Here is a 22,618-nt window from a genome sequence, read left to right as displayed (position 1 = left end):
GTTCCTTAGACAAAGCATTTGGTTAATTCATAGTTACAGCCTCCCCACCCGAGCGCCTTTCGCTGCGGAGCTGTAGAGAGTGCAGCGGCCCCAGTGAGGGCTGCAGGAGGGAGCCCTGCAGAAGGCGGCCAGGGGACCAGACCCAGAGGCCTCCCGACAGGTAACCTGCAGCTGTTCTCTGCACCTGGGAGGGAAAACCCGGGAGCAACGTGGAATACATTAGCAAATGTGCTTTAACATGTACAGAGAGCCAGGCAGGCGTGGCTCAGTGGTGTTGACCTATGAACCAGGAGGTCACGGTTTGATTCCCGGTCACGGCACATGTCCCAGTTGTGGGCTCAATCCCCAGTGTGGGGCATGCAAGAGGCAGACGATCAATGATTCTCTCTCATCATTGATCTCTCTCTCTTTCTCCCCCTTACTCTCTGAAATCAATAATATATATATATATATATTTTTTTAAATTAAAAAATAAAATATAAAGAGATTCAAGCCTGACTCCAAGAGGAGACCCTTCTCACCACCGTCTCTCCTTTTCAAAGAAAACGTGGTTCTTTCAGAAAAGGCCCCCTCCCCTATTTCTCAAATCCCACCTCTCCTTGGGGCCAGCACTTTCCATGTCACAGACAGTATTTGAGCGCTGCCCCCTCCACCACACACACACACACACGGTGAGGGCTTTAGCACACAAGCCAGCTCTGATGTCGTTATTCTTGGATGTGGTTTTCTCAGTCTCACCCAGTGATGGACACTGGGCACTGGGGCCCATCCCCACCCGCGTCTGGCTCTGCCACGGCCTGTGGTTTGCATAGACCAGGACACCCTGGTTCCCTGAGGTGATTTCCCTTGTACGGATGTGGTTCAGGATGCAAAACCTAAATCAATCCATTCAGAGCAAAACTCAGGGCTTTGTTCTGTTTGGGGGAGGAGGCGCCCCTTTCACTCCTCCTATACAAGCAAGCAGCGCCATCATCAGGCAGTGAGCCAGCCCGAGGCCCGAACCGACCCAAGCGCAGGGCGGGGCCGAGGGGGTAGAGCGAGCACCTGCTGGGGTAAGGATGAGGCGGAGCACTTCTGCAGCAAATCGACGTTTAAACTCAGCCTGCCGCAACCCGAAACCCGCTTCAGTGGTGCGGCCGGACACCCTCTCTTGTGTAAACCATTTGGATGTGGGTTTTGTTACTGAACCGTGAAGACTCATGAAACCATCTTTGAAAAATAAATACAGAGAGCCTCCTCCCGGCCGTAGGAGAGAAGGAACTGGCTCACGGGGTGCAGCGTTCCTCACCTCATTTCTTCAACCTCCCTTAGATAATCAGGCCCGGGCTCAGAGGAGGCGGATGGGCGCAAGGAGTCTGGTGTATAGTCAGCCCCCCCACCCCCCCACCCCCCCGGCTGCTTCCAGAGTGGCTGGCGCTCAGTGGGTGCTTTGCCAGAGTGATGAGAGGACACTGATTTGGCTGGATGGCGGAGGAGCCGCGATTCCGACCAGAGCAGGCTGCGCACACTGGATGGAGTGATGGAATGGCGTGGACCCAGGGAAGACAGGAGAGAGATGTGACAGACATGCAGCAGATGGCAGCAGGGTGGGGCTGGCCTGAACCCCAGCCAACACCTGTTCCGGCGGACGCTCTCCGGCCATTTGAACTAAGGCTGTGGGACTGTTCCCGAAGACGGAGGCCCCAGGTGGGAGGTTAAAACCTTGAGCCTTTTCCCCTCACGGAATCAAAGCTTGAACAGCAGCAGCACCGGAAGCAATTCACTGAGAGAGGGGAACCACAGTGGTGGCAGCAGGCTGAGCAGATTCTCCAGGGAAATGCTGGGGGCCAAGGCCGGCCTTCCCAGGAGGCTGGGTCCCGCCCAGACCCCGGAATGCCGGATGCTCCACCCGGGAGAAAGTCCCTCTGGGCTTACATAAGAGAAAACTCCCTTTCCCTCTGAAGAATCAGTTTCAGGAAACTCCACTGCTGTTCTGCCTCCTCCATTCCCACTCCCCGACACAGTGGGTCCCCACAGTGTGATCACCACCTGCAGGGACCAGTGCAGGGCGAGGGGAAACCTGCAAGAGGCCCTGACGGAGGGTGTGTCACTGTGACCAAAGACCGGGCTCCCTGTGGAGCGGGGCGGGCAGGAGAGCCGAGGGGGGCCCTCTCAGCTCCTGAGTCCCGGGGTCCTCTCCCAGCTGTGCAGCTGACCGGCCCTTACAGAAACCACCTCTGTGGATGGACCCAGGCGGCGCAGGCAGCCCACCCCAGCGCCTCAATAAACCTGGGCATTCCTGGGCAAGCGTTTTCAAGCTCTCCGCAGAGAAAGCAGCCAAAACGAGGCTCTTGAACTCGACCCGAGAATGCTACCCACTAACTTGACTCTCCCCATCGGCCCTGCTCCCAGGGGCCTCCGGGGGAAAACGGCCCGAACAGCACGGAAGAGGAGCCTCGGCTTCTCACACATCTCGAACCTTGCGTTAGAGGGAGTAGGTCCCTCCAATTCCATTTCCTGGATCCCTTCTTTCAGAAGGGGCCGAGTTTTTGCAAAAACCCAAAGCTCCAAACAGGATGTAACATTCTTTCTCACAGCCTTTAAAGAGAAAAAATTGAAAAACTCTCATTTTTTTTAGTGCTCTTAAAGTTGGGTCTAAACCTTGTAATACTTTGAAGCTCACATTTATTTCTCCCTTGGGGAATCTTTATTCAGTCCTGAAAGTAACATAAGAGCACTTCACGTTAAGTGTATGATCCAGAGAACTGGCCAACAATAAGGGGTGGGGGGGAGGGTGGGGGTTGGGAATAGCAAGAAGAAACTAATTATATACACACACCACCAAGGAAAGGAGCTTCAGACAACCAGAACAACTAGGAACCCGCTCCCCGCCACCCCCCCGCCCCGCCTGGTGAGCATTACATATGCACCTATTTGTAGAACTAAGACTACATGAGGATTAAGAGGGAGAGAAGAAAGAACTATTTGCTCATTGTAGATACAGTGAAATGGCATAAAAGTGGGGAGAATGGAGAGCATACATACAAAAATGTTTTGAAAAACTCTCAGCCCTCCTGGGCACCTCTGTCCTAGAGAAATGAAGATTTATGCTCACACAGAGACCGGCACATACCAGTAAATGTTTATAGCGGCCTTTGTAATAGACAAAAACTGGAAGCTACCCCAATATCCTTCAGTAAGTGAATGGTTCAACAGACTGGTACACTCACACCTATAACCTGGATGAATCTCCAGAGAACTATGCCAACCCCCAAAGGCGGTTATATCACGTGTGATTCTATTTATACAACATTCTTGAAAGGACAACCGTGTAGCAAAGGAGAGACCCCACAGGTGGTTGTCAGAGGCGAAAGGAGGTGAGGCTGGGAAGCAGGTGTGGTTATAAAAGGGCAGCAGGAGGGATCCTTGTGGTGACGGAAATGGTCTGCAGCTTGACTGCATCAACGTTGATAATCTGGATGTGATCTTGTATTACAGTTTTGCAAGATGTTACCACTGGGGAAAACTGGGTCAGGGGTATTTTGAATTATTTCTTTTGTTTTTAAATACATTTTTATTCATTTCAGAGAAGAAGGGAGACAGGGAAAGAGATAGAAACATCAATGAGGAGAGAGAATCATCGATCGGCTGCCTCCTGCACACCCCACACTGGGGATCGAGTCCGAAACCAGGGCATGTGCCCTAACTGGGAATTGAACTTTGACCTCCTGGTTCATAGGTCGGCATTCAACTACTGAGCGACACTGGCTGGGCTTAAACTATTTCTTATAACCACGTGGGAGTCTACAGGATCACAAAATAATAAAAAAAAAGGTTAATAAAAAAAATAAAAACTGTTCTCAGTCATTATGTTGTTGGTGGTACTAGTATTGCGGAGTTTAGGTGTAATATGGGATAAAGCATGAGTAATTATAGGATCTTCTCATTCTATGCCCCTTGTCGCCTTGAGAAGCATGATTCTGAGTGAAAATGATTGTAATTCAGGAAATGTTAAGTTGAAAAGACCCCGCAATCCTGCATTTGAGTACCGACATGCCTAGAAACAAGGACCAACCCACTGAGAAGCAATGAGCGTGGCTTCAGAATGCCATTTCCGACTAAAAGAAACCAGAGGTTCTTCGAGAAACCTAATTGCAGGCTTGGGGGTCAAGAAATGGGCTGTTTGCCCAGTCGCTCACATAGTCTATGGCTGCCTGTGCATTACACAACAGCGGAGTTTCAACAGAGTGTGGCCCTCAAAACCTGAAACATTTACTGTATTTACCATCTCTGCCTCTTTACAGGACGAACTGGCCAACTCCTGTGTCAGAGCTCGTTTAGCAGGCTCTCTGGTAACTCCTTTATAAATGAAAGATAAAACCCGGATGTGGCTCAGTGGTTGAGTGTCGACCTATGAACCAGGAGGTCATGATTCAATTCCTGATCAGGACACATGCCCGGGTTGCGGGCTTGATCCCCACTAGGGGGCATGCAGGAGGCAGCCAATGAATGATTTTCTCTCATCATTGAGGTTTCTCTCTCCCCCTTCCTCTCTGAAATCAATAAAAAAAATCACACACACACACACACACACACACACACACACACACACACACAAAGAAAAGCCTAGATGTGCAGCTGCCACACATTCCAGAGTTTACTGTTCCCTGTAGTTTTCAAAGCTCGTACACCAGTCCTGCATGAGAATGCAAAAAACGAGTCCCGCTTATTCTCTTGCTTTGCAATTCCCCCACTTGCCACGTGAACGCAGGAGAGAAAAAACAACAATTACCCACCGTGCTAGATTTAAAAGCATTTAATGACATAGCATATATTTAACAGAGAGGGCAGAAGTTGAGAGGTACAGGTCATACGACTGAGCACCGGGCCCGAGTGACCACCTTCCTGCTCAGGCCCGGCCTCTGGAGCTCATTCCTATCGATGCCATTGTGATTGTGCAGGAGGATGAAAACTTGTCATTACAACCGTCACAGTGACAGAGAAATGCACACTATGTATCAGAGAGCAAGGTAATGAAGCAAATTATAACACAGTGTGGCCACGCACGAGCAGGTAACCATTAGAGTAACGTTACTTTGTCCAGTAAATGCTTCAGTTCCACTTGTACACTTACCAATGATTTAAAGGGTTTATTATACATCTAGTTTTATTATACTTTGTACTAGAATTATCTCAAACATACAATATAATGTATTTCAGCAAAAAAAAAAAAAAATTGAAATTACAGATTATTTAAAACAGTATCAGTTTTCTATTCCTTCTTGGATACCGACATTCTTGACCGTCGTCACAGGTGATGCAGAAAAGCCGCATGTCGTGGGTTAGTAAGTGCTGCCGGATACACACGGTTTGGTCTGTAGAGTTAGCATGGAGCTGCACTGAGGCTGCAGCGAGATCCTAGGACACCCCCTGCCTAATCAGGATCAGTCCCATCGCGGGCACTTCTAATCGTCAAAACTCAAGGGAACCACGGGAGTGAATGGCAGGGAATGGTGTCAGGACATTGGTACATTGTGTCTCTGGAGAGCACAGGAAATATTGTTTTAAGCACCGCTGCCTTGCATACCAACAGCACTAGAGGCGAGTTATTTCCAACACAGCCTCACAAAATTGAGGAACAGTTTAAATATTGAGATCTAATCTATATAATTTCATTAAAAAAATCTGGTCTTTCCTCTGCACCTCAAACTTTTGTAACTTGGAGATAAAGTATTTAGGTGTATTTTTCCCCCGACCCACCCCCAGAAATGCTCTATAAATTAGAAAAAAAAAAAAAAAATCAACCACATTGAGGAACATTAGGCACAGAGAGTAATGTGTTGGTTCTGAGCTTGCATGCTGGAATTTCACTGAAAAGGTAAGAGAAGGGCAGGAGGTGAAGGGAAGGAGTTCACTTCTTTTTGCCAAAAAGGCTGAACCGCTTCTCTTTGTCTTTCTCTTTGTCCTTCTCCCGTTTGCCGGGACTGGACTCGCTGGTGATGGTGACGACACTGGTGGGCAAGGTCTGCGCCCGACTGGATGCTGGCGTGCCCTGGGTGCTGGCGGACACCTCGTGCTTATCAGCGGAGATGGCAGAGGAGATGGCCTGGATCCATGTGTTCATTTCCTCCTGGACAAAGGAGGAGGCACGGGGAGACTCAGCTAACAGGAATGGGCACGAAACGCTCTCGCTCCGACGGCACGACCGCCTGAGACTTGTCAGTGGGGAGGCTTGGGAACAGCCCTAACTCAGGGTTAAGCAGCTTTATCAGGACCACAGAGTGACCATGGCTCCTCTCACGAGCACTCGGTGTACAGTGCTGAAGGTCAGCCCTCTAGTATATGGTCCCGTGAACTTGGAGGAGCTGGAAGGCTGGTCTCCATCTGTGAGGTATCTATCCCTCTAGTAGTTGCCCCCCCTTTTAAAATTATAATATATTTGCCCGGCTGGCGTGGCTCAGTGGTTGAGCTGAGTCAACCTATGAACAAGGAGGTCATGGTTAGATTCCCAGTCAGGGCACATGCCCGGGTTGTGGACTCAGTCCCCAGTGTGGGGCGTGCAGGAGGCAGCCAATCGATGATTCTCTCTCATCATTGATGTTTCTCTCTCTCTCTCTTTCTCCCCTCTTCTCTGAAATCAATTAAAAAATATTTAAAATTGTAAATATATCTGACACATAAGACTGTAAGTTTAACAGAAGCTTTTCCAGTTTAAAGCACTGTGCATGCTGTGTTCTCTCTCCCGAGGTGCAGCACAGCCATGAAAGAGGTGGTGAAGGCAGTGGGCTGCCGTGGGAGGCTCCTGACCGGGACACCTCGCAGTGCCTCACCCGCGGTGGGGTGGACTTCAGGACCCTGCACTAGCTCCCCTGCCACGGCAAGGACAGATGGCATTCACTGCCTCCTGGAATCACAAGGACCGAACACCCTCCCATGCTAGTGACCATGGAGACGCGACGCCAGGCGCCATCACTGCCCATTACTTATGTGACAAACATTACAAGTAAGGCTTATCACGCCACTTTCAAATTATGAAGGACTTGAGAGAAAAGAATCTTAGAAACTTACATCGTCTTTGGCTTGGAAGAGGTACTCATTTCCATCATTTAGTCTGTAATTTGAAGGAAGAAAGAAAAGTCACAATATAACAAGGGAAAAAAAATCCCCAACTCCCATATCCTCCACGGGATACAAGCAGGCACAGGAATCACACCAGAAACGCCCGTGCACACATCACCAACCGCGCCCGGGGCGCGCACAGGCCGGCGGGGGCCCCTGGGACATCAAGACGCCATGTAATCGGGCTAATATAATTCACACAGGCAGCGCGGTGTTTCAACCCACTGGAAGGATTTTTTTAAAAAGTCCAAATGAAGCAACACCTGGCTCTGTTGTGGCGAAGACCACCTGGGTGCCTAACCACTGCTCTAAACTGAATTCAAGAGAAAGCTCTTTAAACTTTATAAGCCCTTTTGAAGTTCTGCTACTAAGCTTGCATCCCCCACATTTCCAAGTACCAGTTTCTGGCCCGGCTGGCAAGGCTCAGTGGTTGAGTGCAGACCTATGAACCAGGAGGTCACGGTTTGATGCCCCGTCGGGGCACATGCCCAGGTTGTGGGCTCGATCCCCAGTGTGGGGCGTGCACGAGGCAGCCGATCAATGGTTCTCTCTCGTCATTGTTGTTTCCATCTCTCTCGCCCTCTCCTTTCCACTTGAAATCAGTAAAAATATATTTTAAAAAATAATAAAAAACAAGCCCCAGTTTCTGAACAGACACACAGAGACGGTCTCTTAGACTTCTCTCCTCATGTCAGTCTCAGAGTGACGGAAAGTGTCCTTGGAAGGCCATCCCCGTGACTCCGAGAAGCCACCGGCGTGGAGGGCTTACTCCTTTGCTCCATGGCTGTCACGAGGAAGGGGGCATTGCCGGTGGGGCGGAGGGCAAGTGCCCTGGCCAATGCCCCAACCCTCGGAGGCTGCAGCAACAGCATACAAAGAGGGAGGCGGCTGGGGAGCCGGCTGCCCGTGCCCATCTCACAGGGCGCAGTGTTCCGCGCCCCTAAGCTCCGGCGCCCGTCAGCAGAGCTCAGGAAGCCACACCGTCTGAAGCTCATTTGTAGTCCTGGGCCCAGTCCAGCTGGCACGAGACACAGAGACGCCCGTAGCCGAAGCCCAGAGCTTGTCGGATCGCAGAGCAGCAGGTCAGAGAAGCACCGAGCCAACAGCCTAACCACTCACTCACACACTTTTTACGTTTTGAGAGAGACAATGTCTTCCTGCCCACGTCCAAGCACTAGGCGGACCTTCCGAGCTTGGATCCGCTGTGGGGACGTGCAGGTGTTGTGCAGGGTAGGGACCCGGGGAGCGAGACAGTTCCGGGGCAGCTGACATCCCGGGGGCGAGGCCCAGGAGACCCCCCCCCCCCACCACCACCACAGGTAACTCAGAGCAAAGAATAGCAGCTCCTCAGTCCAGGAGGCGGAAAAGATGGGGAAGCCCTTTTCCTAAGCGGCCCTTACATGTGAAATGCGGAGGGCTCGCCTGCTCTCAGGGCACAGTGGAGTACGGCTGTGCCGTTAACCACGGGGAAGCTGGCAACCGGCCAGCGCCCAGGACCCAGCCGTGCGCCACGCCTGTGTGTCGCTTGGTTGGTGATTTTTTAAGCCGCAGAGGAGATCACAGAGTCCAAGAAAACCAACCCCCAGAGTGAGAATACACACAACACACACACCACACACACACACCCATACACACACACACACACACACACATACACACATATACACACACACCCATACACACACATACACACATACACACCCCCCCCACACACATACACCCATACACACACATACACACATACACATACACACACACACACACCCAACTCTCACCTGAGCTTGAACACGTGCTTCTTCTTCTTGTAGTCGAGGGCCACCTCGCAGAGGGCTTCCTGCAGACTCACGGGCACCTCGCTGTGGTAGGGGATCCCAGAAGCGGCTGCCTTTGCATCTTTGTAGAAACCCATTTCCTGGTTATTTATGACACAATAAACATTGTGCCAGGACCTGAGCAATAAAGAAAGCAACGTCAAGGTTCTACACCACACACCCATCGAGGATCGAGAATCTGACGAGTATGAAAATGATCCTCAGACCACGTGCCCGGACCGCCTAAATTCCGCTAAAACTAAACAAATGGAACAAAATGCCTCTGTGGGTTCCTGGGCAGGGCACATGCTCCTATGGTGGTAGGTGTTTGAGGGCGACTCCTCTCTCTGGATTTGGGGGGAAACATGGTGCTACTCAGCCAGGGCCCCCTGGGCTCTGACGGGCAAGACTGGCGGGCGTCTGCGCTCTGCGGTGACACCCGCCGGCGGCCAAGGGCACCGGCCGGGCTCCCGGGAAGCCTGCCTCTCTCCGCAGCTGCTCTTCCTCCTCAGCTTCACTCTACGTGGTTGGCAACCTCCCAGGGAGGCAGGCCCAGGGCCACGGGTACGCAGGGAACCTTTGGGTGAATCAGAAAAAGGTGGCCTTTCCCCCGCGATAACATGCTGTCATAGCGTACTTCATTAGAACAAGGGGCTTTACAGCTGTCCACGTGTATTAAGTCAATGTTGTTCTCCCTGTGGATGGCAGCTCTCAGATGGGCAGCCTTGTCCAACACGGACCCTGTGCCACTTGCACCTGGTGGTCCCAGGCTGTCGGGTTTCCTGGTTAAGCACACAGGTGGTGAAGTCAGATGTGCGCGTCACCCCGGCGGTGTCACTGACTAGCTTTCTACAGAGAGTACGCTTTCTTAGCCTCTCAGGGCCTCAGTTTCCTCCTCTGGAGAACAGAGATAATAAAAAGTAGGTCTATTGGGAGGTAACAAGTACAAAGACTGATATGGAGATAAGACAGGGGAAATGGTGACTTTCTAAAAACCCCACAATGAGGAAAACTATAATGACATCATTATAGTTTTCAGGGAAGCCTCAATTGCAATCTAGTCGTCCTTCTCAGGATGAGCCACTGGGGTCTAATTTTGCTATTTCCAAGCCTATTTAACTCTTTCTGCTCGGCCGGCACGGCTCCGTGGTTGAGCGTCGACCTATGAACCAGGCGGTCACGGTTTGATTCCCGGTCAGGGCACATGCCCACGTGGTGGGCTCGATCCCCAGTGTGGGGTGTGCAGGGGGCAGCCGATCAGTGATTCTCTCTCATCACTGATGTTCCTGTCTCTCCCTCCCTCTCTGAAATCAATAAAAATGTATTTTCTTAAAAAAACCCAACTCTTCCTGCTCTCAGTGAATACGAGGCACTCACTCCCCCTTTTCAGGGTCGGTCCCGAGAACACGTTGCCCAGGAAGCCACGCACAAGTCCACCACGCGCACGCGCACTCCCCTTTCCACTCAAGACGGACGCGCCTCGGCCTTGACCGGGCGGCCTTCCCGCCTCGCCGCGGTACCTGCTGGAGGCTTTCTTGTTGTGGGCCTCCCACTCGTGCTTCCGGTTCAGAAAGCCTTCCATCTGGGCCGAAGGCATCTCCTGGGTTCTGGCCGGCAGGGTGGCGGCACTCTGGGCCGGCAGGGCAGTCTTGGCTTTGCGATCGGAGGTGGGGGAGGGGATGGGGCTGGACTCTTTGGAACTCGTCCTCTGTTCGGCGGCGCCATTGACCATGTCGCTCGTGTCCACCGTGTCTGCCATCTAGGGACAGCGGAGAGGCTATTCAGCTAACCCCGTGACTCGGTGGGCGGGGGGGGGACCACATACGCTCCGACTCGCACACGTGGCTGTGTATAAATGCCTGGCACAGATCGAGGCAGTACAGTAAAACCATTGCACATCCCACAAAGCCAGCTGGACACCAAGGACATTAGAAGGTGGGAAGGGATTAATGCCCGCCCGCTCGAGGGAAATGAGAAAAGCGAAATGCCAGTATGAGTTTTACTGCACTCTGCCCCTCTGATCAATCCATTTTCTCTAATGCAACTCGGATCCATTTCCTCTCATGGTTACTTTAAAACAAAAGGACAACGGTCACAATCACACGTATTAAATATGAGAGAGTGGACGTTATACAGCAGCCACCTTACAACCAAGGACGCCACCAGGAGGGCTGGAAGTGTAAGCGAAAGGGCATTCACAAACAGACCGAGAGACAACTCTATCAGAACTACACAGCATTCCCCCAAAGGTAAGACAGGAAAGACCTTCGGTTTCTGAAAATGCTCTCCGGCTCTCCTCCCCCTTACCCCCCCCCCCACCAAAATACATCGTCATAAACACATGCAGAAATTAGGACGACAATCATGCACTTCACAGCTACCATCCCAGTTAGAGTTTGGAACTTAAGAGCTGGAAGGAAATGAGGCAAGTCAACAAACATCAATGGAACCACATCTGCCGAAGTTGTATCGTGAGTGGGTTGTAGTTGGTGTTAAAGGAGCTGGAAAAGCCAATCACAGTCACTCAACACCACACGGCTATTTACCCCCAAACAAAGACAGAACCAGGGCCTTCCCCATCACGTGCTGGTGGATCGCGGTGCCTTGCTGCACTGAGACGAGAAAGCCCAGGCACAGCCAGGCTTCCAGCGGCTCTGGCCCTTCAGGCGGGAGACGTCTTCGGGAGCGGTTCCTTCCCAAGCGCATTTCTAGTGTAACCCTCATGGCTTTGTGCGGCTTGGGAAATGCCGTAGGGTCTCAGGGTCAATATCGCTTTCGGCTTGCGTGCCATCAACTGTGTACCATTACCTGTAGCAGCCCTTGGCTGACACGCCCAGGGCGTGGGATTAGCGAGTTACTAAAGCTGGGTGTGGCTGACACTTTAGTGGATTACAGACAACCTGGCTCCCCTCGTACACGGACAGACAAGGAGGTGTCAATGGCAACGGTCATTAGCTATGTCCCCCACCACAGCTGCCCAGAACCAAAATGACACCCAACCAGCAGCAACACCCTCCACGGGATACACGTAGACTGGCCACCACGGCTTCAACACTCAGATGTGTCAACTCTCAGGAACGGGACCTCTGGTTTGGGTCTCATCTCCGTGGACGGGAGCCTCAAATTGATATTCCGTCTACACAATCTATCATCAGGGCTTAGGGGGAGATTAGAGGCTATGCGATTCAAGGGTGTTCTTGATTGGAACCTTTGACCCGCAGAGCGATATGGAAAATGGATTCTTGGGGCGGAAAGGCATGGGGGAGGGGGTGCACGGTGGTTATCCTGGCCTTCCTGTGGGCACTGCCTGTGAAGCAGTAGGCTATTTAAGAAGTTCTCCCTTTCGCCTTGAAGGGAGAGATGAAGGAGGGGAAATAACAAAAAACAAAACCCCCGAGTCAAAGGAAAGTGAGTGGACTTGGAAGTGGACAAATCTGTTCTGTGTGTGCTTCCAGGGGATTTCCGGTCGGGGGGGGGGGGGGGAGGAGGAGTTTGGTCGGGAGGCCTGTGCCAGGCGTGAGTCCAGGGAGACATGAAGTTAGTGTGTATAGAAATCAGGTTAAAAAAAAATTAGTGCTGCAGGTGTGACTCCAAAACTGCGAGTGACAGCGATGACCTGGACAGAGAGAAGTTTACTTCAAAAGGGCTACAATTTATCGGACTTGGTCAGACTTCCAGGGGAAGGCTGGGGAAGCCTCTTCGGGGGGGGATTCTGCAGCAAAAATTTTTTTCTTTGGAGTTAGAAGGAAAGAGAAAACCCCAAACCAGTATGCAGAGATAATTAATGTTTAGGCAAATGAATCACTAACCAACAAGAAAACAAGAAAAATAAAAGGAACAAAATGAATTTTAATGGACATGTGCTTAAGCATGCCAACAGACAACACACCACTAGAGACAAACATCAAAAGCAAATCATAGTGCTATGACCAAACAGTGGGTACACGTGATCACACCCTTCCCCGCCCCCGTTGCTTCGCTTTAGCGATTAGTCCACAGTGCTTTAGTGGCTGATACACCTGAGATACTTGAATCAGAAGGTGAACACAAATGCAACGTGACAACTAGCAGCACAAGAAACACCAGATTGGTTTTCTAAGTGCCCGAAGCAACGCTATTTTCAAGTTCATTAACTTGAGTCTCTGCACCGTAACTCAAAAGAATGAAAAGGCTTTTCTCCTTCCAATCCAGTCCAATTGGAATTAAAGGTTTGTTCTGGCAAGCTACAATTTAAAAACCTAGATAAAAATAAGTCACAGAACACATGCCAAAGACATCATAGCACTACTTTCCTGTGTGCTTATGTGGTTGTTGTCATTGTTTTTTTGGTGTTTTATTATTATTTTTTGGTCTTTTGAATACAAAAAGCATAAAATTGGGCATTAGTCCTGATGATACAAAATTTAAACATATATATGGAAACATCACATATACATATAGGTCAATGACACACATAATTTGGAGCCAGAAACACACGTCAGGGCTCCCTACAAGACCAACGATAAAGCAGTGGTTCTTCTCTAAAATGGAATTTGGTGTGTATTAAGGCAGAGACCCAATAATGGTGCACACTACCCCAGAACATAAGAAGCTTGGCATCTATCTATATACCCATCTACAATCACAGTAGGTAGGTATGTACATAGAAATAAGGAAACACAAACAAGATGCTATATGATGTTATCCTGACAAAAGGAAAAAAAAAAAAGACATGCATCATGAAATGAAAAGACAAATTAGACTTAACTCATGGAGAACACATATCAAAACAGGTTTCTGATTCCACTAACACTAAGTATGGCAAACGAGCAAGTGAAAGTCTCATGAGGCTGTGCTGTCACATGGATCTGGTTTTGTCTTGATCAGTACCGGGAAATCACCTCTTTCATTAGCGTTTATTCCTAAGGAACAGAATCCCCGTTAAAACATTTTCAGTCCCTGCTGGTGGTCTGACAAATGCCATCCTAAAAGACTCCTTATTAGAGAACTCCACAAAAGAACTTCATTTTCGTCAGAAAATGAGAAATGAATCCGTAAGGAGACATACAATGGAGTTTCTGTCTACAGAGACGCTCGCATGACCTGGGAAGCCAGGAGGCATGCGGCTGCTCCCAGGGGCGGTGCACCGCGGGCAGCGTTCAAGTCATCAGGGTGAACCAGAACGGCTTTTGCTCCGTTTGTTGGAGAAACTGAAACAGTTTGACAGCCTGAAGTCATCGGCTGAGGGGCCAGGCCTGGAAGTCCGGGAGGCGGGCTGAGAACTGCAGTCACCTGCGGCTCCCGGAGGTGCCCAGGGTGCCCGAGGCCAGGGCGCACCGCCCTCAGCGGGCACTGCCGGGAAGCCTGGAGTTCTCAACTCAGGACTTGGCAGAAAAATGTAAGGGAGGAACTGGTTTGCAAAAAGTAATAAACGATATGAGGGTCTCAAAAACATTTGAGATGCTGCACCCAAAAATTCAAACAGCTTCCCAAGCAGATCCAACTTCCTTTTTCTTTCCTTGTCGTTTTCAATAAATGGATGCACCCTCCATGGAATGTCACACAGATGACTTTAGGTTTTAATCTTAGTACTTCAAGTCTCCTTCTGCATACACGGGTCTTCCTAATTACCAGTAAACTAGTGCAGGTTAATAACATCTGTAAAGGGGCTACATATAGTGCAGTACCGCACCCTGTTAGTATAACTGGGTAGGCCATACCTTCCGGATTCTAGCTTTCTTCTTCATTTTGCTGTAATCTCATTAAATTGCAATTACTCATGAAAGGCTTTTGCTGTAAAATCTCAATAAAGTAAAAAGCTCACATAAATAAACAAAAAAATAAGTATGTTGCTTTAAGGCAACTGAGCATCCCATCAGTTAAAAGACTCAAATAAACATGAATTAAACGCAAACAAATATGAAACCGAGGAAGACTATGAATTAAGTAAAATTGTAACACTGTGGGTGAAGTGGAAGCCAAATGGTCAAACCATGAGGATTTGGAAAGAGTGGTTCTTGACAAATGGTAGTGAACTTCACAGTCCGGACCATGGCTGGTCACTGGCTGTCCGTCTGCTATTAAAGTTTTTGTAGTTTTGGTAGGTTTGAGAGCGGTAACTAACCCGTGGAGATCCCTGTTCAGCCGGCAAACCATTCTGGGAAACTTGCTCTCCTTTCGAAGTATCCCTGTCGGGTGAAGGGGGAAAGAGGACAGGGGAAGGAGGAGAAAAGGAGAAGAGGGAAAGAGAAAACAGTGGGAAAGAATGGAGAGAACATCAGTCACTTTGATTACAGGCTTTCTCCTCGAAAAACACATGCAACCCTCTTTTGCACAATTTGATTTCTTTTAAAAACCTTTCTAGGTGCTTCCAACCCACTCTAGACAGGGCGGGAAGCCTGCAGGCCCAGCCTCCCCACAAAGGCAGCACTGGTTTATCACGGAGCTCTTACCACGGCACAATAACCAGACTTTCAGACTGTCCTTCATGGGAAGTCATGCTTTCAAAAGCATGTCCACAAAATCACTGGCAAGAAATCTGGGTGGTTCACTCCCTCCATGAAATCTTGTGGGACTTCTGAGTGTGCGTGTGTGTGTGTGTGTGTGTTGTGTGTACACTCGTGTGAGCACCTATGGGCAGTAGGGAGGGCACTGTCTACATCCCCTTCTGCCGCCTAAACAGCAACAGGACCGTGGACAAGCCAGGGGCGCCCATACAGACCCTGAGAGTTCTACAGGAGGAAGTAACAGGAAGAACATGCGGCTAGGCCGGCGCCACACGGGCTTAGAAAAGATGCTCCTCCCTGCACCTCACCTGACGCGAACGCTAAGGCTCCAGGGCCGTGCCGGGACTCACCACTGCTGCTGGGACTCGGTGTCCTCAGAAACCTTCGTGCTCGGCTCGGGCGAGGGTGGCCGCCTTTTCCTCTCCTCTTCCTCTTGCTGTCTGCGCACCTCCAGTAGCTCCAACTGAGAGAGAACAAGGTGGCGTTCAGCAGAGCCCCGGACTCTGCCTCTTTTAAGGAAAGGGTTCTAGATGAACTCAGGAAGGCCTAGTTTTCTATCCTGGATTACAATGGCCAACTAAAGGCTCTAACATCCTAAGCAAAATGGTATTAGGATCACAGGAACTGCAGCCACAAGTCTAAGCGACAGGAAATGAGATCCGAGTGATGAAACAGGTCCATTTCAGGGGCTGGTAGAATTCCCAGGAGTTGTCTGTCTGCCCTGGGGACACTGGGTCAGTTTCTACACAAACTGGCAGCTCTCAACTTTGCTTAGGAAGCAGGGCCATGCTGGCTTCCCATCAGAGCTCAGACACCACAGAGACAGACAGAGCAGTGGTTCTTAGGGATTGGTGTTCAGCCAAAACTCAAACAATACATAAAAATTGGAGTGCAAGAGCAAACCATGAACGAGTCGGTTTTCTACCAGGAGTGCAAGTGTTTTGGGGAAGGAAACACCAATGAACAGGCCCTATTAAAGGCCTTTATGTTGGCAGAGAGATTTTCGGGAATGGTGAGGTTTTCCGTGGTCTAGGATCAAGCTAGGATGATGGGAATTCTAATTCTGAAATTCTGAAGAAAGCTGTAAGGCTATGCTCCCTGGAAACCCAAGCTGCTGTGAGCCACAGGACGAAAGACAGATCAAAGGAGAAAAGCAAATCCCAACCCATCAACTCCCAGGCAGGAGGCTATCAGAAGTGACCTTAAATCCAGGTGCCCAGGAAATGATGGAGGGGTGATAGCCCCAAAGAGTCTCCCCAGGTCCTGAACCAAGATAGCCACCCATTTCAGGAAGATCCTGGCTGCTTTGAAAAGCAGAGGAATGATGTGAATTCCCGGGTCTAGGAGGCAAGCAAGGAAAGAAGCTGCCAGGGGGACCAACAGGCCAGGCACCAGGCACTCGGCACTCGGCACCCGGCGGCCACGTACCGTCGTCAGCCTCTCCAGGGCGGAGAACCTCTCATCCCAGGTCGCTGCAGACTTTTCGAAAGCCTCGTGGCGCTTGATGAGCTTCTCCACCTCGTCCACGCTCTGGCCAATTTCCCGGCTGGATAGGTAGGGCTCCTGTCCGAGCAGCCAGGCCTCAGCCACACTGGCATCCCTCGAGAACTGATGGACTTCCAGAACTGCACAGGGTACCGAGAATGAGTACGGTCCAGCAGGGTGCCTGGCAGCCAGGGGTGGCACGGCCCTCTGCTGGCAGCTGCCTGCACAACCAGTTTATCGTCTAGATCAGAGCTGTCTAAATAAATGTCAAGTGAGCTACCGATGCAACCTTAACTTTTCCAGTGGCCACATTGAAAAGAAATAGGGGAAATTAATTTCAAAAGCATATTTTAGACAAACTAATATATCAAACTGTTACCATTTCCAACACGTCATCAGTATAAGAAAATACCGATACATTCTATTTTGTTCTGTCTTTGAAACCTGAGGTGTATTTCAGAGTTCTGGTACACCTCAGTTTGGACCAGTCACCTTTCGAGTTCTCAAAGGCTATCTGTGGGCACTGGCTACCATACCAGGCAGCCCAGCTCTCTGCTCACTGAGCCTTCTCGAGTGATATAAGCCTCAGATAAACCTGCAAGGAATTCACAGTCTACATACAATCAGACAGACTATGCCGGAAGGAGCAGGCATTCATAAAGCACCCTTTGGGGGCGGGGGTGGGGCGGGGGGGAGGGGGGATGAGAGGGCGGGAGGGATATGGGAGCTTTATACAAAATGGAGATGATGTGGGCTAAGGCTTTTGCCTTATTCGTTCTGTTCCTCCGCACGTAGGGCAACAGTGTGACTGATGTCCACTGCAGCTATGGGAAGGCAGGTGAGACCTGGGGCTGTGCGGTGGTGGACATTAGTTTTCATACATCTCCCGCAGCAATGCTCGGGGCTATGCAGGTAAAAAATGGACTGCAGGGAGCATCCCTGCCCCCAGGAATGCCAGGTGTCTCCTTTTGTCATCCTGGTAGCCCCCAACCAGGCCACAAGGAAAAGGTGCCACCACTGCACCAGAGACTTGTCACCTCACCATACAAGCTGGCGCCCACTTCACAGGGGGTGCAACAGGGGTTTTGCTGAACTACACTGAACCTGCCCTGGGAATTCTAAAAATGTACCAAGTCCTCATCCAAAGAATGGTCAAAAGTGGGATTTCCTTTTCGAAAGAGGGTTCTGGGCACGACAGGGTGAGGTGGCTTCCCCAGGTCCCTCACCCACCTTCTAGAAAAGGCCTTGGATTCTCTTTCTAGTAAGCAACCCTGGGGTCTGAGGGTGGGGAATAACTCCAGGACAGGGCCAGAGCCCCAAACAGAACGGCAACGTATACAAATAATGCTGAGTTGGGCTACTGTTAAGAGTTCATACCAATTACTAAATGTCATTCCCAATACGGTATATTATGTGCTCTGTGATTTCACATATTCCTTTATAAAAAGAGATTAAAAGGAGAGTCCACCTCAGTGGGTCATTGTGGGGAGTAAATACAGAAAAACATGAGACACTTAGGGTAATGCCCAGTTCCCTGTAAAACATGTACAGTTGTTAACTTTTATTTTATGTTGTCCTCGCCTTTCTAAGAGCACCAAATACAAGACCTAATCAGGCCAACTTTCTACCTCCTAGACTCTGCAGTAGTAATTCTTGGGCAATGGGGGGACCTTCCTTCTGTACTCCCCCAGCGGGACACCCAGTTCTGCCCTCCCCATGCGGTTCCCAAAGAGCATCCAAAACCCCACTCACAACACGGAGGTCAATCACGAGGTGAAAAAAAAAGCCTCAGGGAACTACTTAACAGTACTTAGCATAGAACGGTGAAATCGGGCATTAAAAAAGGAGCATTTAGAACCCCAAACATCATTAAGTGATAACACCACCATCAAATCAACTAAAGCAGGAAAACACACTCGAATACTTTCAATGGACACCCAAAAAGAGCAGAGAGAGAAAAACCAAGTGTGTCCTTACTCAGCCTTAACCACTCCCATCGGTCTTCCCACTTGTCAATCATTTCTTTTCTCTTCTCCGTCAACTGCAGCAACTTTTCTTTGATCTGTGAGAAAAGCAGCACCACGGGGACACCTTAATAGAATGGACCACATCCTCCTGGCTTCCCCTTGACAGGCCACTCCACACACGAACAACACACTTTCTGTCAAAACCATCACGGAGCCAGGAAACATCTAAGGACGTTAGTCCCTCGGGCCCTGGGAGAGCAGAGGCAGCAGGAGGGTGGACAGCAAGGCCTGCTCCCCGCTCTGGAGCTGCTTTGTCCTGAGACCAGCTCTGCATTGAGTCCCTCCAGCCTCGCAGGCTCCCTAGGCAATCACTTAGGAGGGAGTCAGGGACAGCAAGAGGCCAAGCCCTTGACCTCGCTGGGAACTTCCAGGTCCCTGAGGGGGCCACACACAGACTAACCAGCTACCTCTTTACCACCGTCATCCTAACTGGAAGCAGCCCCCGCCACTGAGGAGCCAAGAGGTCGAGGACACATGCGATAGCGAAGGGGTCACCCGGGAAGGGTGCTGACGAAGCTGAGAGAGGCCGAACCTCAGTCTGAGGCCCTCAAACACGGTCTGCTGGGCCTTGGATTTGGAGTTCCTGGCTCTGCCCACAGCCTGAGTAATTGTTTTCTACACACACGGGAAAGAAGTTCTGAAATATATATAAGTATGTGCATACGTATATATGAACGTACCTATGCATTTTTCTCTGTGGATACACACACACACATACATACACACTCACAAAGTAAAGTCATTTTACTTCTTAACAGAGCTGCAGTCACCCTGGGCCCCGAAACAGGGGCACCCTACCTCCTCAGATGCGTAGTGCTTTCTCGCCAACAGGGATTTCCCAAGTTCAATGCAGGTTGTGAAACTGTCGTTACGAGCATCAATTTCAGCTTTGATGCCTTGATGATTATTCATCAATAGTTCAACAGATGACACATCCCTAAAATGGGACAAATAATACCCCCGTTAGGAGATCAAGCTTTTCAAATAAATGTGTTGGTTTCAAAACACGAAATTAATTAGAAGGAAACTGCTTGACGGCACGATTTACCTTGAAGGTCTGAGTCACAGTCTGAGTCACAGGAGCTAAAGTGCGATGACAGTATAATTCAGGACCAGCTAAGTGTACTCTCATTTGTGTGTGTGTGTGTGCTCCTGAGTAATTCACAATGGCTGCCAGGCAGATGCTGGAAAAACCACTGGATTTCCATTCAAACTTACTGTGAAATGCAATTCAGACTCTTCAAGAAGGTACAGAAGCATTAACGTGTGTCCCCAATCGTACCCCAGTGAGTTAGCTGCCAAAGGTTCAGCACATGTGTGTTCAAAAGAGCAGCTGGTATCTCCCCTCCTTCCCTGGACACGGAGACACACAGCGCGGGAACCAGCTCAGAAATCAATGGCTGGTGGAGCTGAGAGCTTCTCATGAACCAGAACCTAAGCCTGGGAGTCTGATCTAGGAAATACAGTATATACATTATATAGGCAATACACATATTTTACATCCATGAATACATTATAGTCTATGTATTTCTTCTCTTGGGACGTGCCTCATTTCTCAGTGAGGTGGGGGCTGGAGCTGACAGGGGTGAACTGGAAGCTATGTGCCTGCTTGTTCATCTATGAGCTTCTCTTCACGGCTTTGCACGAAACAGCCAAAGGGAAGATACAGAACAAATATTAATCATCTTACACCATGGAAGCAGATGCAGGGTTAAGACTCCTTTAGCAATGTCTACGAAAGGGACAGAGTGGTTTTTAATCTAACGGACAGGTAAAGAACTCAGAAAAGCCCCCTCATTTCAATGATGAGGCAGAGCTAGTCATGCTCAAGGGCAGGAGCGCCTGGGTGGGTGTGGAAACGTGGGGGCAGGTGGAGGGAGACACGGGGCGGGCCTGCCAGCCTGGGCCCCTCATTCCCCGGCGAGTGTGCAGGCGGCAGCGGAGGCAGTGCAGCTCGCCCCACACGCCTCCCCACCCTGCTCTGGCCTCGAAGCGTCAGGCGAGGCCCCAGCTCTCTCGGGAAGATCCCGCCTGCACACTGCCCAGGGCCAGTCGCTGGATTCCCTGCCCAGGAAGCTGGCGTGTTACCTGGGCTTCTCCTGGGCCTCGATCTGCCGGATGACATCCTCCATCCACAGCATGAGGTCCCGCACCATGCTGAAGAAGCGGAACTTGTCCCCCGTGTCCACCAGCCGCACCCGGCGACCCTCACACGAGTCCAGCAGGGCCTTCCAGGCCTCCAGGACCTCGTTCTCCCGCTTCTGGATGTCATCAGCCTTGTCACCCGCGTAGGCTGCTTGGAGGCGGGCCGCATCCTCCTGCAGCTGCCTCACCTGTGGAGTGGCAGGGGGACAGCCGGATCAGACGGCCGGGCCTTGGCTCCATCACCCCACACTTCCTTCACACGTGCGCCCCACGCTGTTCTGTTTACACACCAAGTCACAATGGGTCCCCTGACCCCGAGGAGCTCACAATTTCATCAGGGAGATCCAAGTCACAAACCCCAAGGGTACTATAAATGTGCTGAAGGACGACATTACGTTCTGCATACACGATGAGACAAATGAAAGGCTATAGGGTGGCCCCCCGGAGGTGGCCAGGGACATAAGGATGATGCAGAAAACACTCGTCTTCAGGGTAAGGACGATGTTTTTATCATGAGAAACCGCCAGGAAGAGCACTTTGAGAACACCTTTTCCACGGCTGTGTGATGTTGCTGAAAACAATCTACATGTCATCTCTAAGAGCTCACACAACTTGAAAAACATAAAAATGCAGCATCTAGTGTAGCTGAAAAATAACAACGGCCCAATGTCAAAGAAGGTAGAATTTTAACTGGGCAAATTTCAAAATCTTTGCAACACGCCAATGGGTCTTATGAAGAGAGGCCACACAGAGATACGGTACTTGGTTCTCTACTAGTTCAAGTTGGATGGTTTACCTCCGGTGAGCCAGTTCCCTACGGACAGAACAACGGCCACAGCTCCTACAGGAGGAGAATGGGCAGCAGCAGCGGAATTAGAAAAGCGTGTCCTTTTGATTCTACGTCCTCACTTTGGGGAACCTACCCTACACATACTCTTGCACACTTAGGAAATGAGATGCACGTAAGCTCTTTATTGTAGTGCTGCCTGCAAAAGCAAAAAGACTTGAGAATACAGTCCATGCACTGGTTAAATGCATGAGGGCACTACCACACAGGAGGGCCCCATACAGCCATGAAAACAGCAGGGAGGCTCTGGCACTCAACCGATGCCCGGCGGGCCCTTTCACATTCTGCATGATGCAGACCCTAGGCCGCTACGTGTATCTCCTTTAAACATTCCCTCAACACCTTCCACCTCCGTGGTGGGAAAGCTGCAGCACTGCTGAAGGGACCCTCAGCGGTGACCCCCTCTGCTTCTAGAAGGGGGCGAATCAAGGGCAAATGAGCAAAGGCAGTGAAGGTGGTCCCTCCACAGAGCAAACAAACCCCAGAGCCCACAAAGGAATGGTAAGGCAGATATACCACATCAGGGTTGGCCCACGGCTGAACCTGGCTGCCGGTCTTATAAATAAAGATGCCCTGGCACGCAGCCATGCCCTGTATTTTCAAACTGTCTGTAGCTGCTTTACGCTGCAACGGCCGAGCTGGGTAGCCGCAACAGGAATGGTCTGTCCTGCAAAGCTGGAGAGATTTACTACCTTGGATTCTACAGAAGTTTGCCAACCC

The 22,618-nt window shown here is 50.4% G+C and overlaps 1 protein-coding gene across 3 annotated transcripts in view; it reads right to left on the bottom strand.

The window, feature by feature from the left end:
* Positions 1–4,780: 4,780 nt before the first annotated feature.
* SPTBN1 (spectrin beta, non-erythrocytic 1) overlaps positions 4,781–22,618 on the bottom strand; it is a 185,233-nt gene continuing 167,395 nt past the window's right edge. For all 3 annotated transcript variants that reach the window (XM_054728110.1, XM_008162131.3, XM_028139908.2), the window contains 10 exons: positions 20,995–21,239; positions 19,705–19,843; positions 18,857–18,941; positions 16,823–17,019; positions 15,745–15,857; positions 15,013–15,076; positions 10,430–10,668; positions 8,874–9,047; positions 7,048–7,090; positions 4,781–6,109 (listed from right to left, as the gene is read on the bottom strand). In XM_054728110.1, coding sequence (XP_054584085.1) covers positions 5,891–6,109; positions 7,048–7,090; positions 8,874–9,047; positions 10,430–10,668; positions 15,013–15,076; positions 15,745–15,857; positions 16,823–17,019; positions 18,857–18,941; positions 19,705–19,843; positions 20,995–21,239 — 1,518 coding nt within the window. In that variant the 3' untranslated portion in view covers positions 4,781–5,890. The remainder of the gene's footprint in view (positions 6,110–7,047; positions 7,091–8,873; positions 9,048–10,429; positions 10,669–15,012; positions 15,077–15,744; positions 15,858–16,822; positions 17,020–18,856; positions 18,942–19,704; positions 19,844–20,994; positions 21,240–22,618) is intronic.

This window comes from Eptesicus fuscus, chromosome 16 (assembly GCF_027574615.1).
Source record: "Eptesicus fuscus isolate TK198812 chromosome 16, DD_ASM_mEF_20220401, whole genome shotgun sequence".
In the NCBI taxonomy this organism is placed as follows: Eukaryota; Metazoa; Chordata; class Mammalia; order Chiroptera; family Vespertilionidae; genus Eptesicus; species Eptesicus fuscus.
This window is presented reverse-complemented; position numbering and strand designations above follow the sequence as displayed.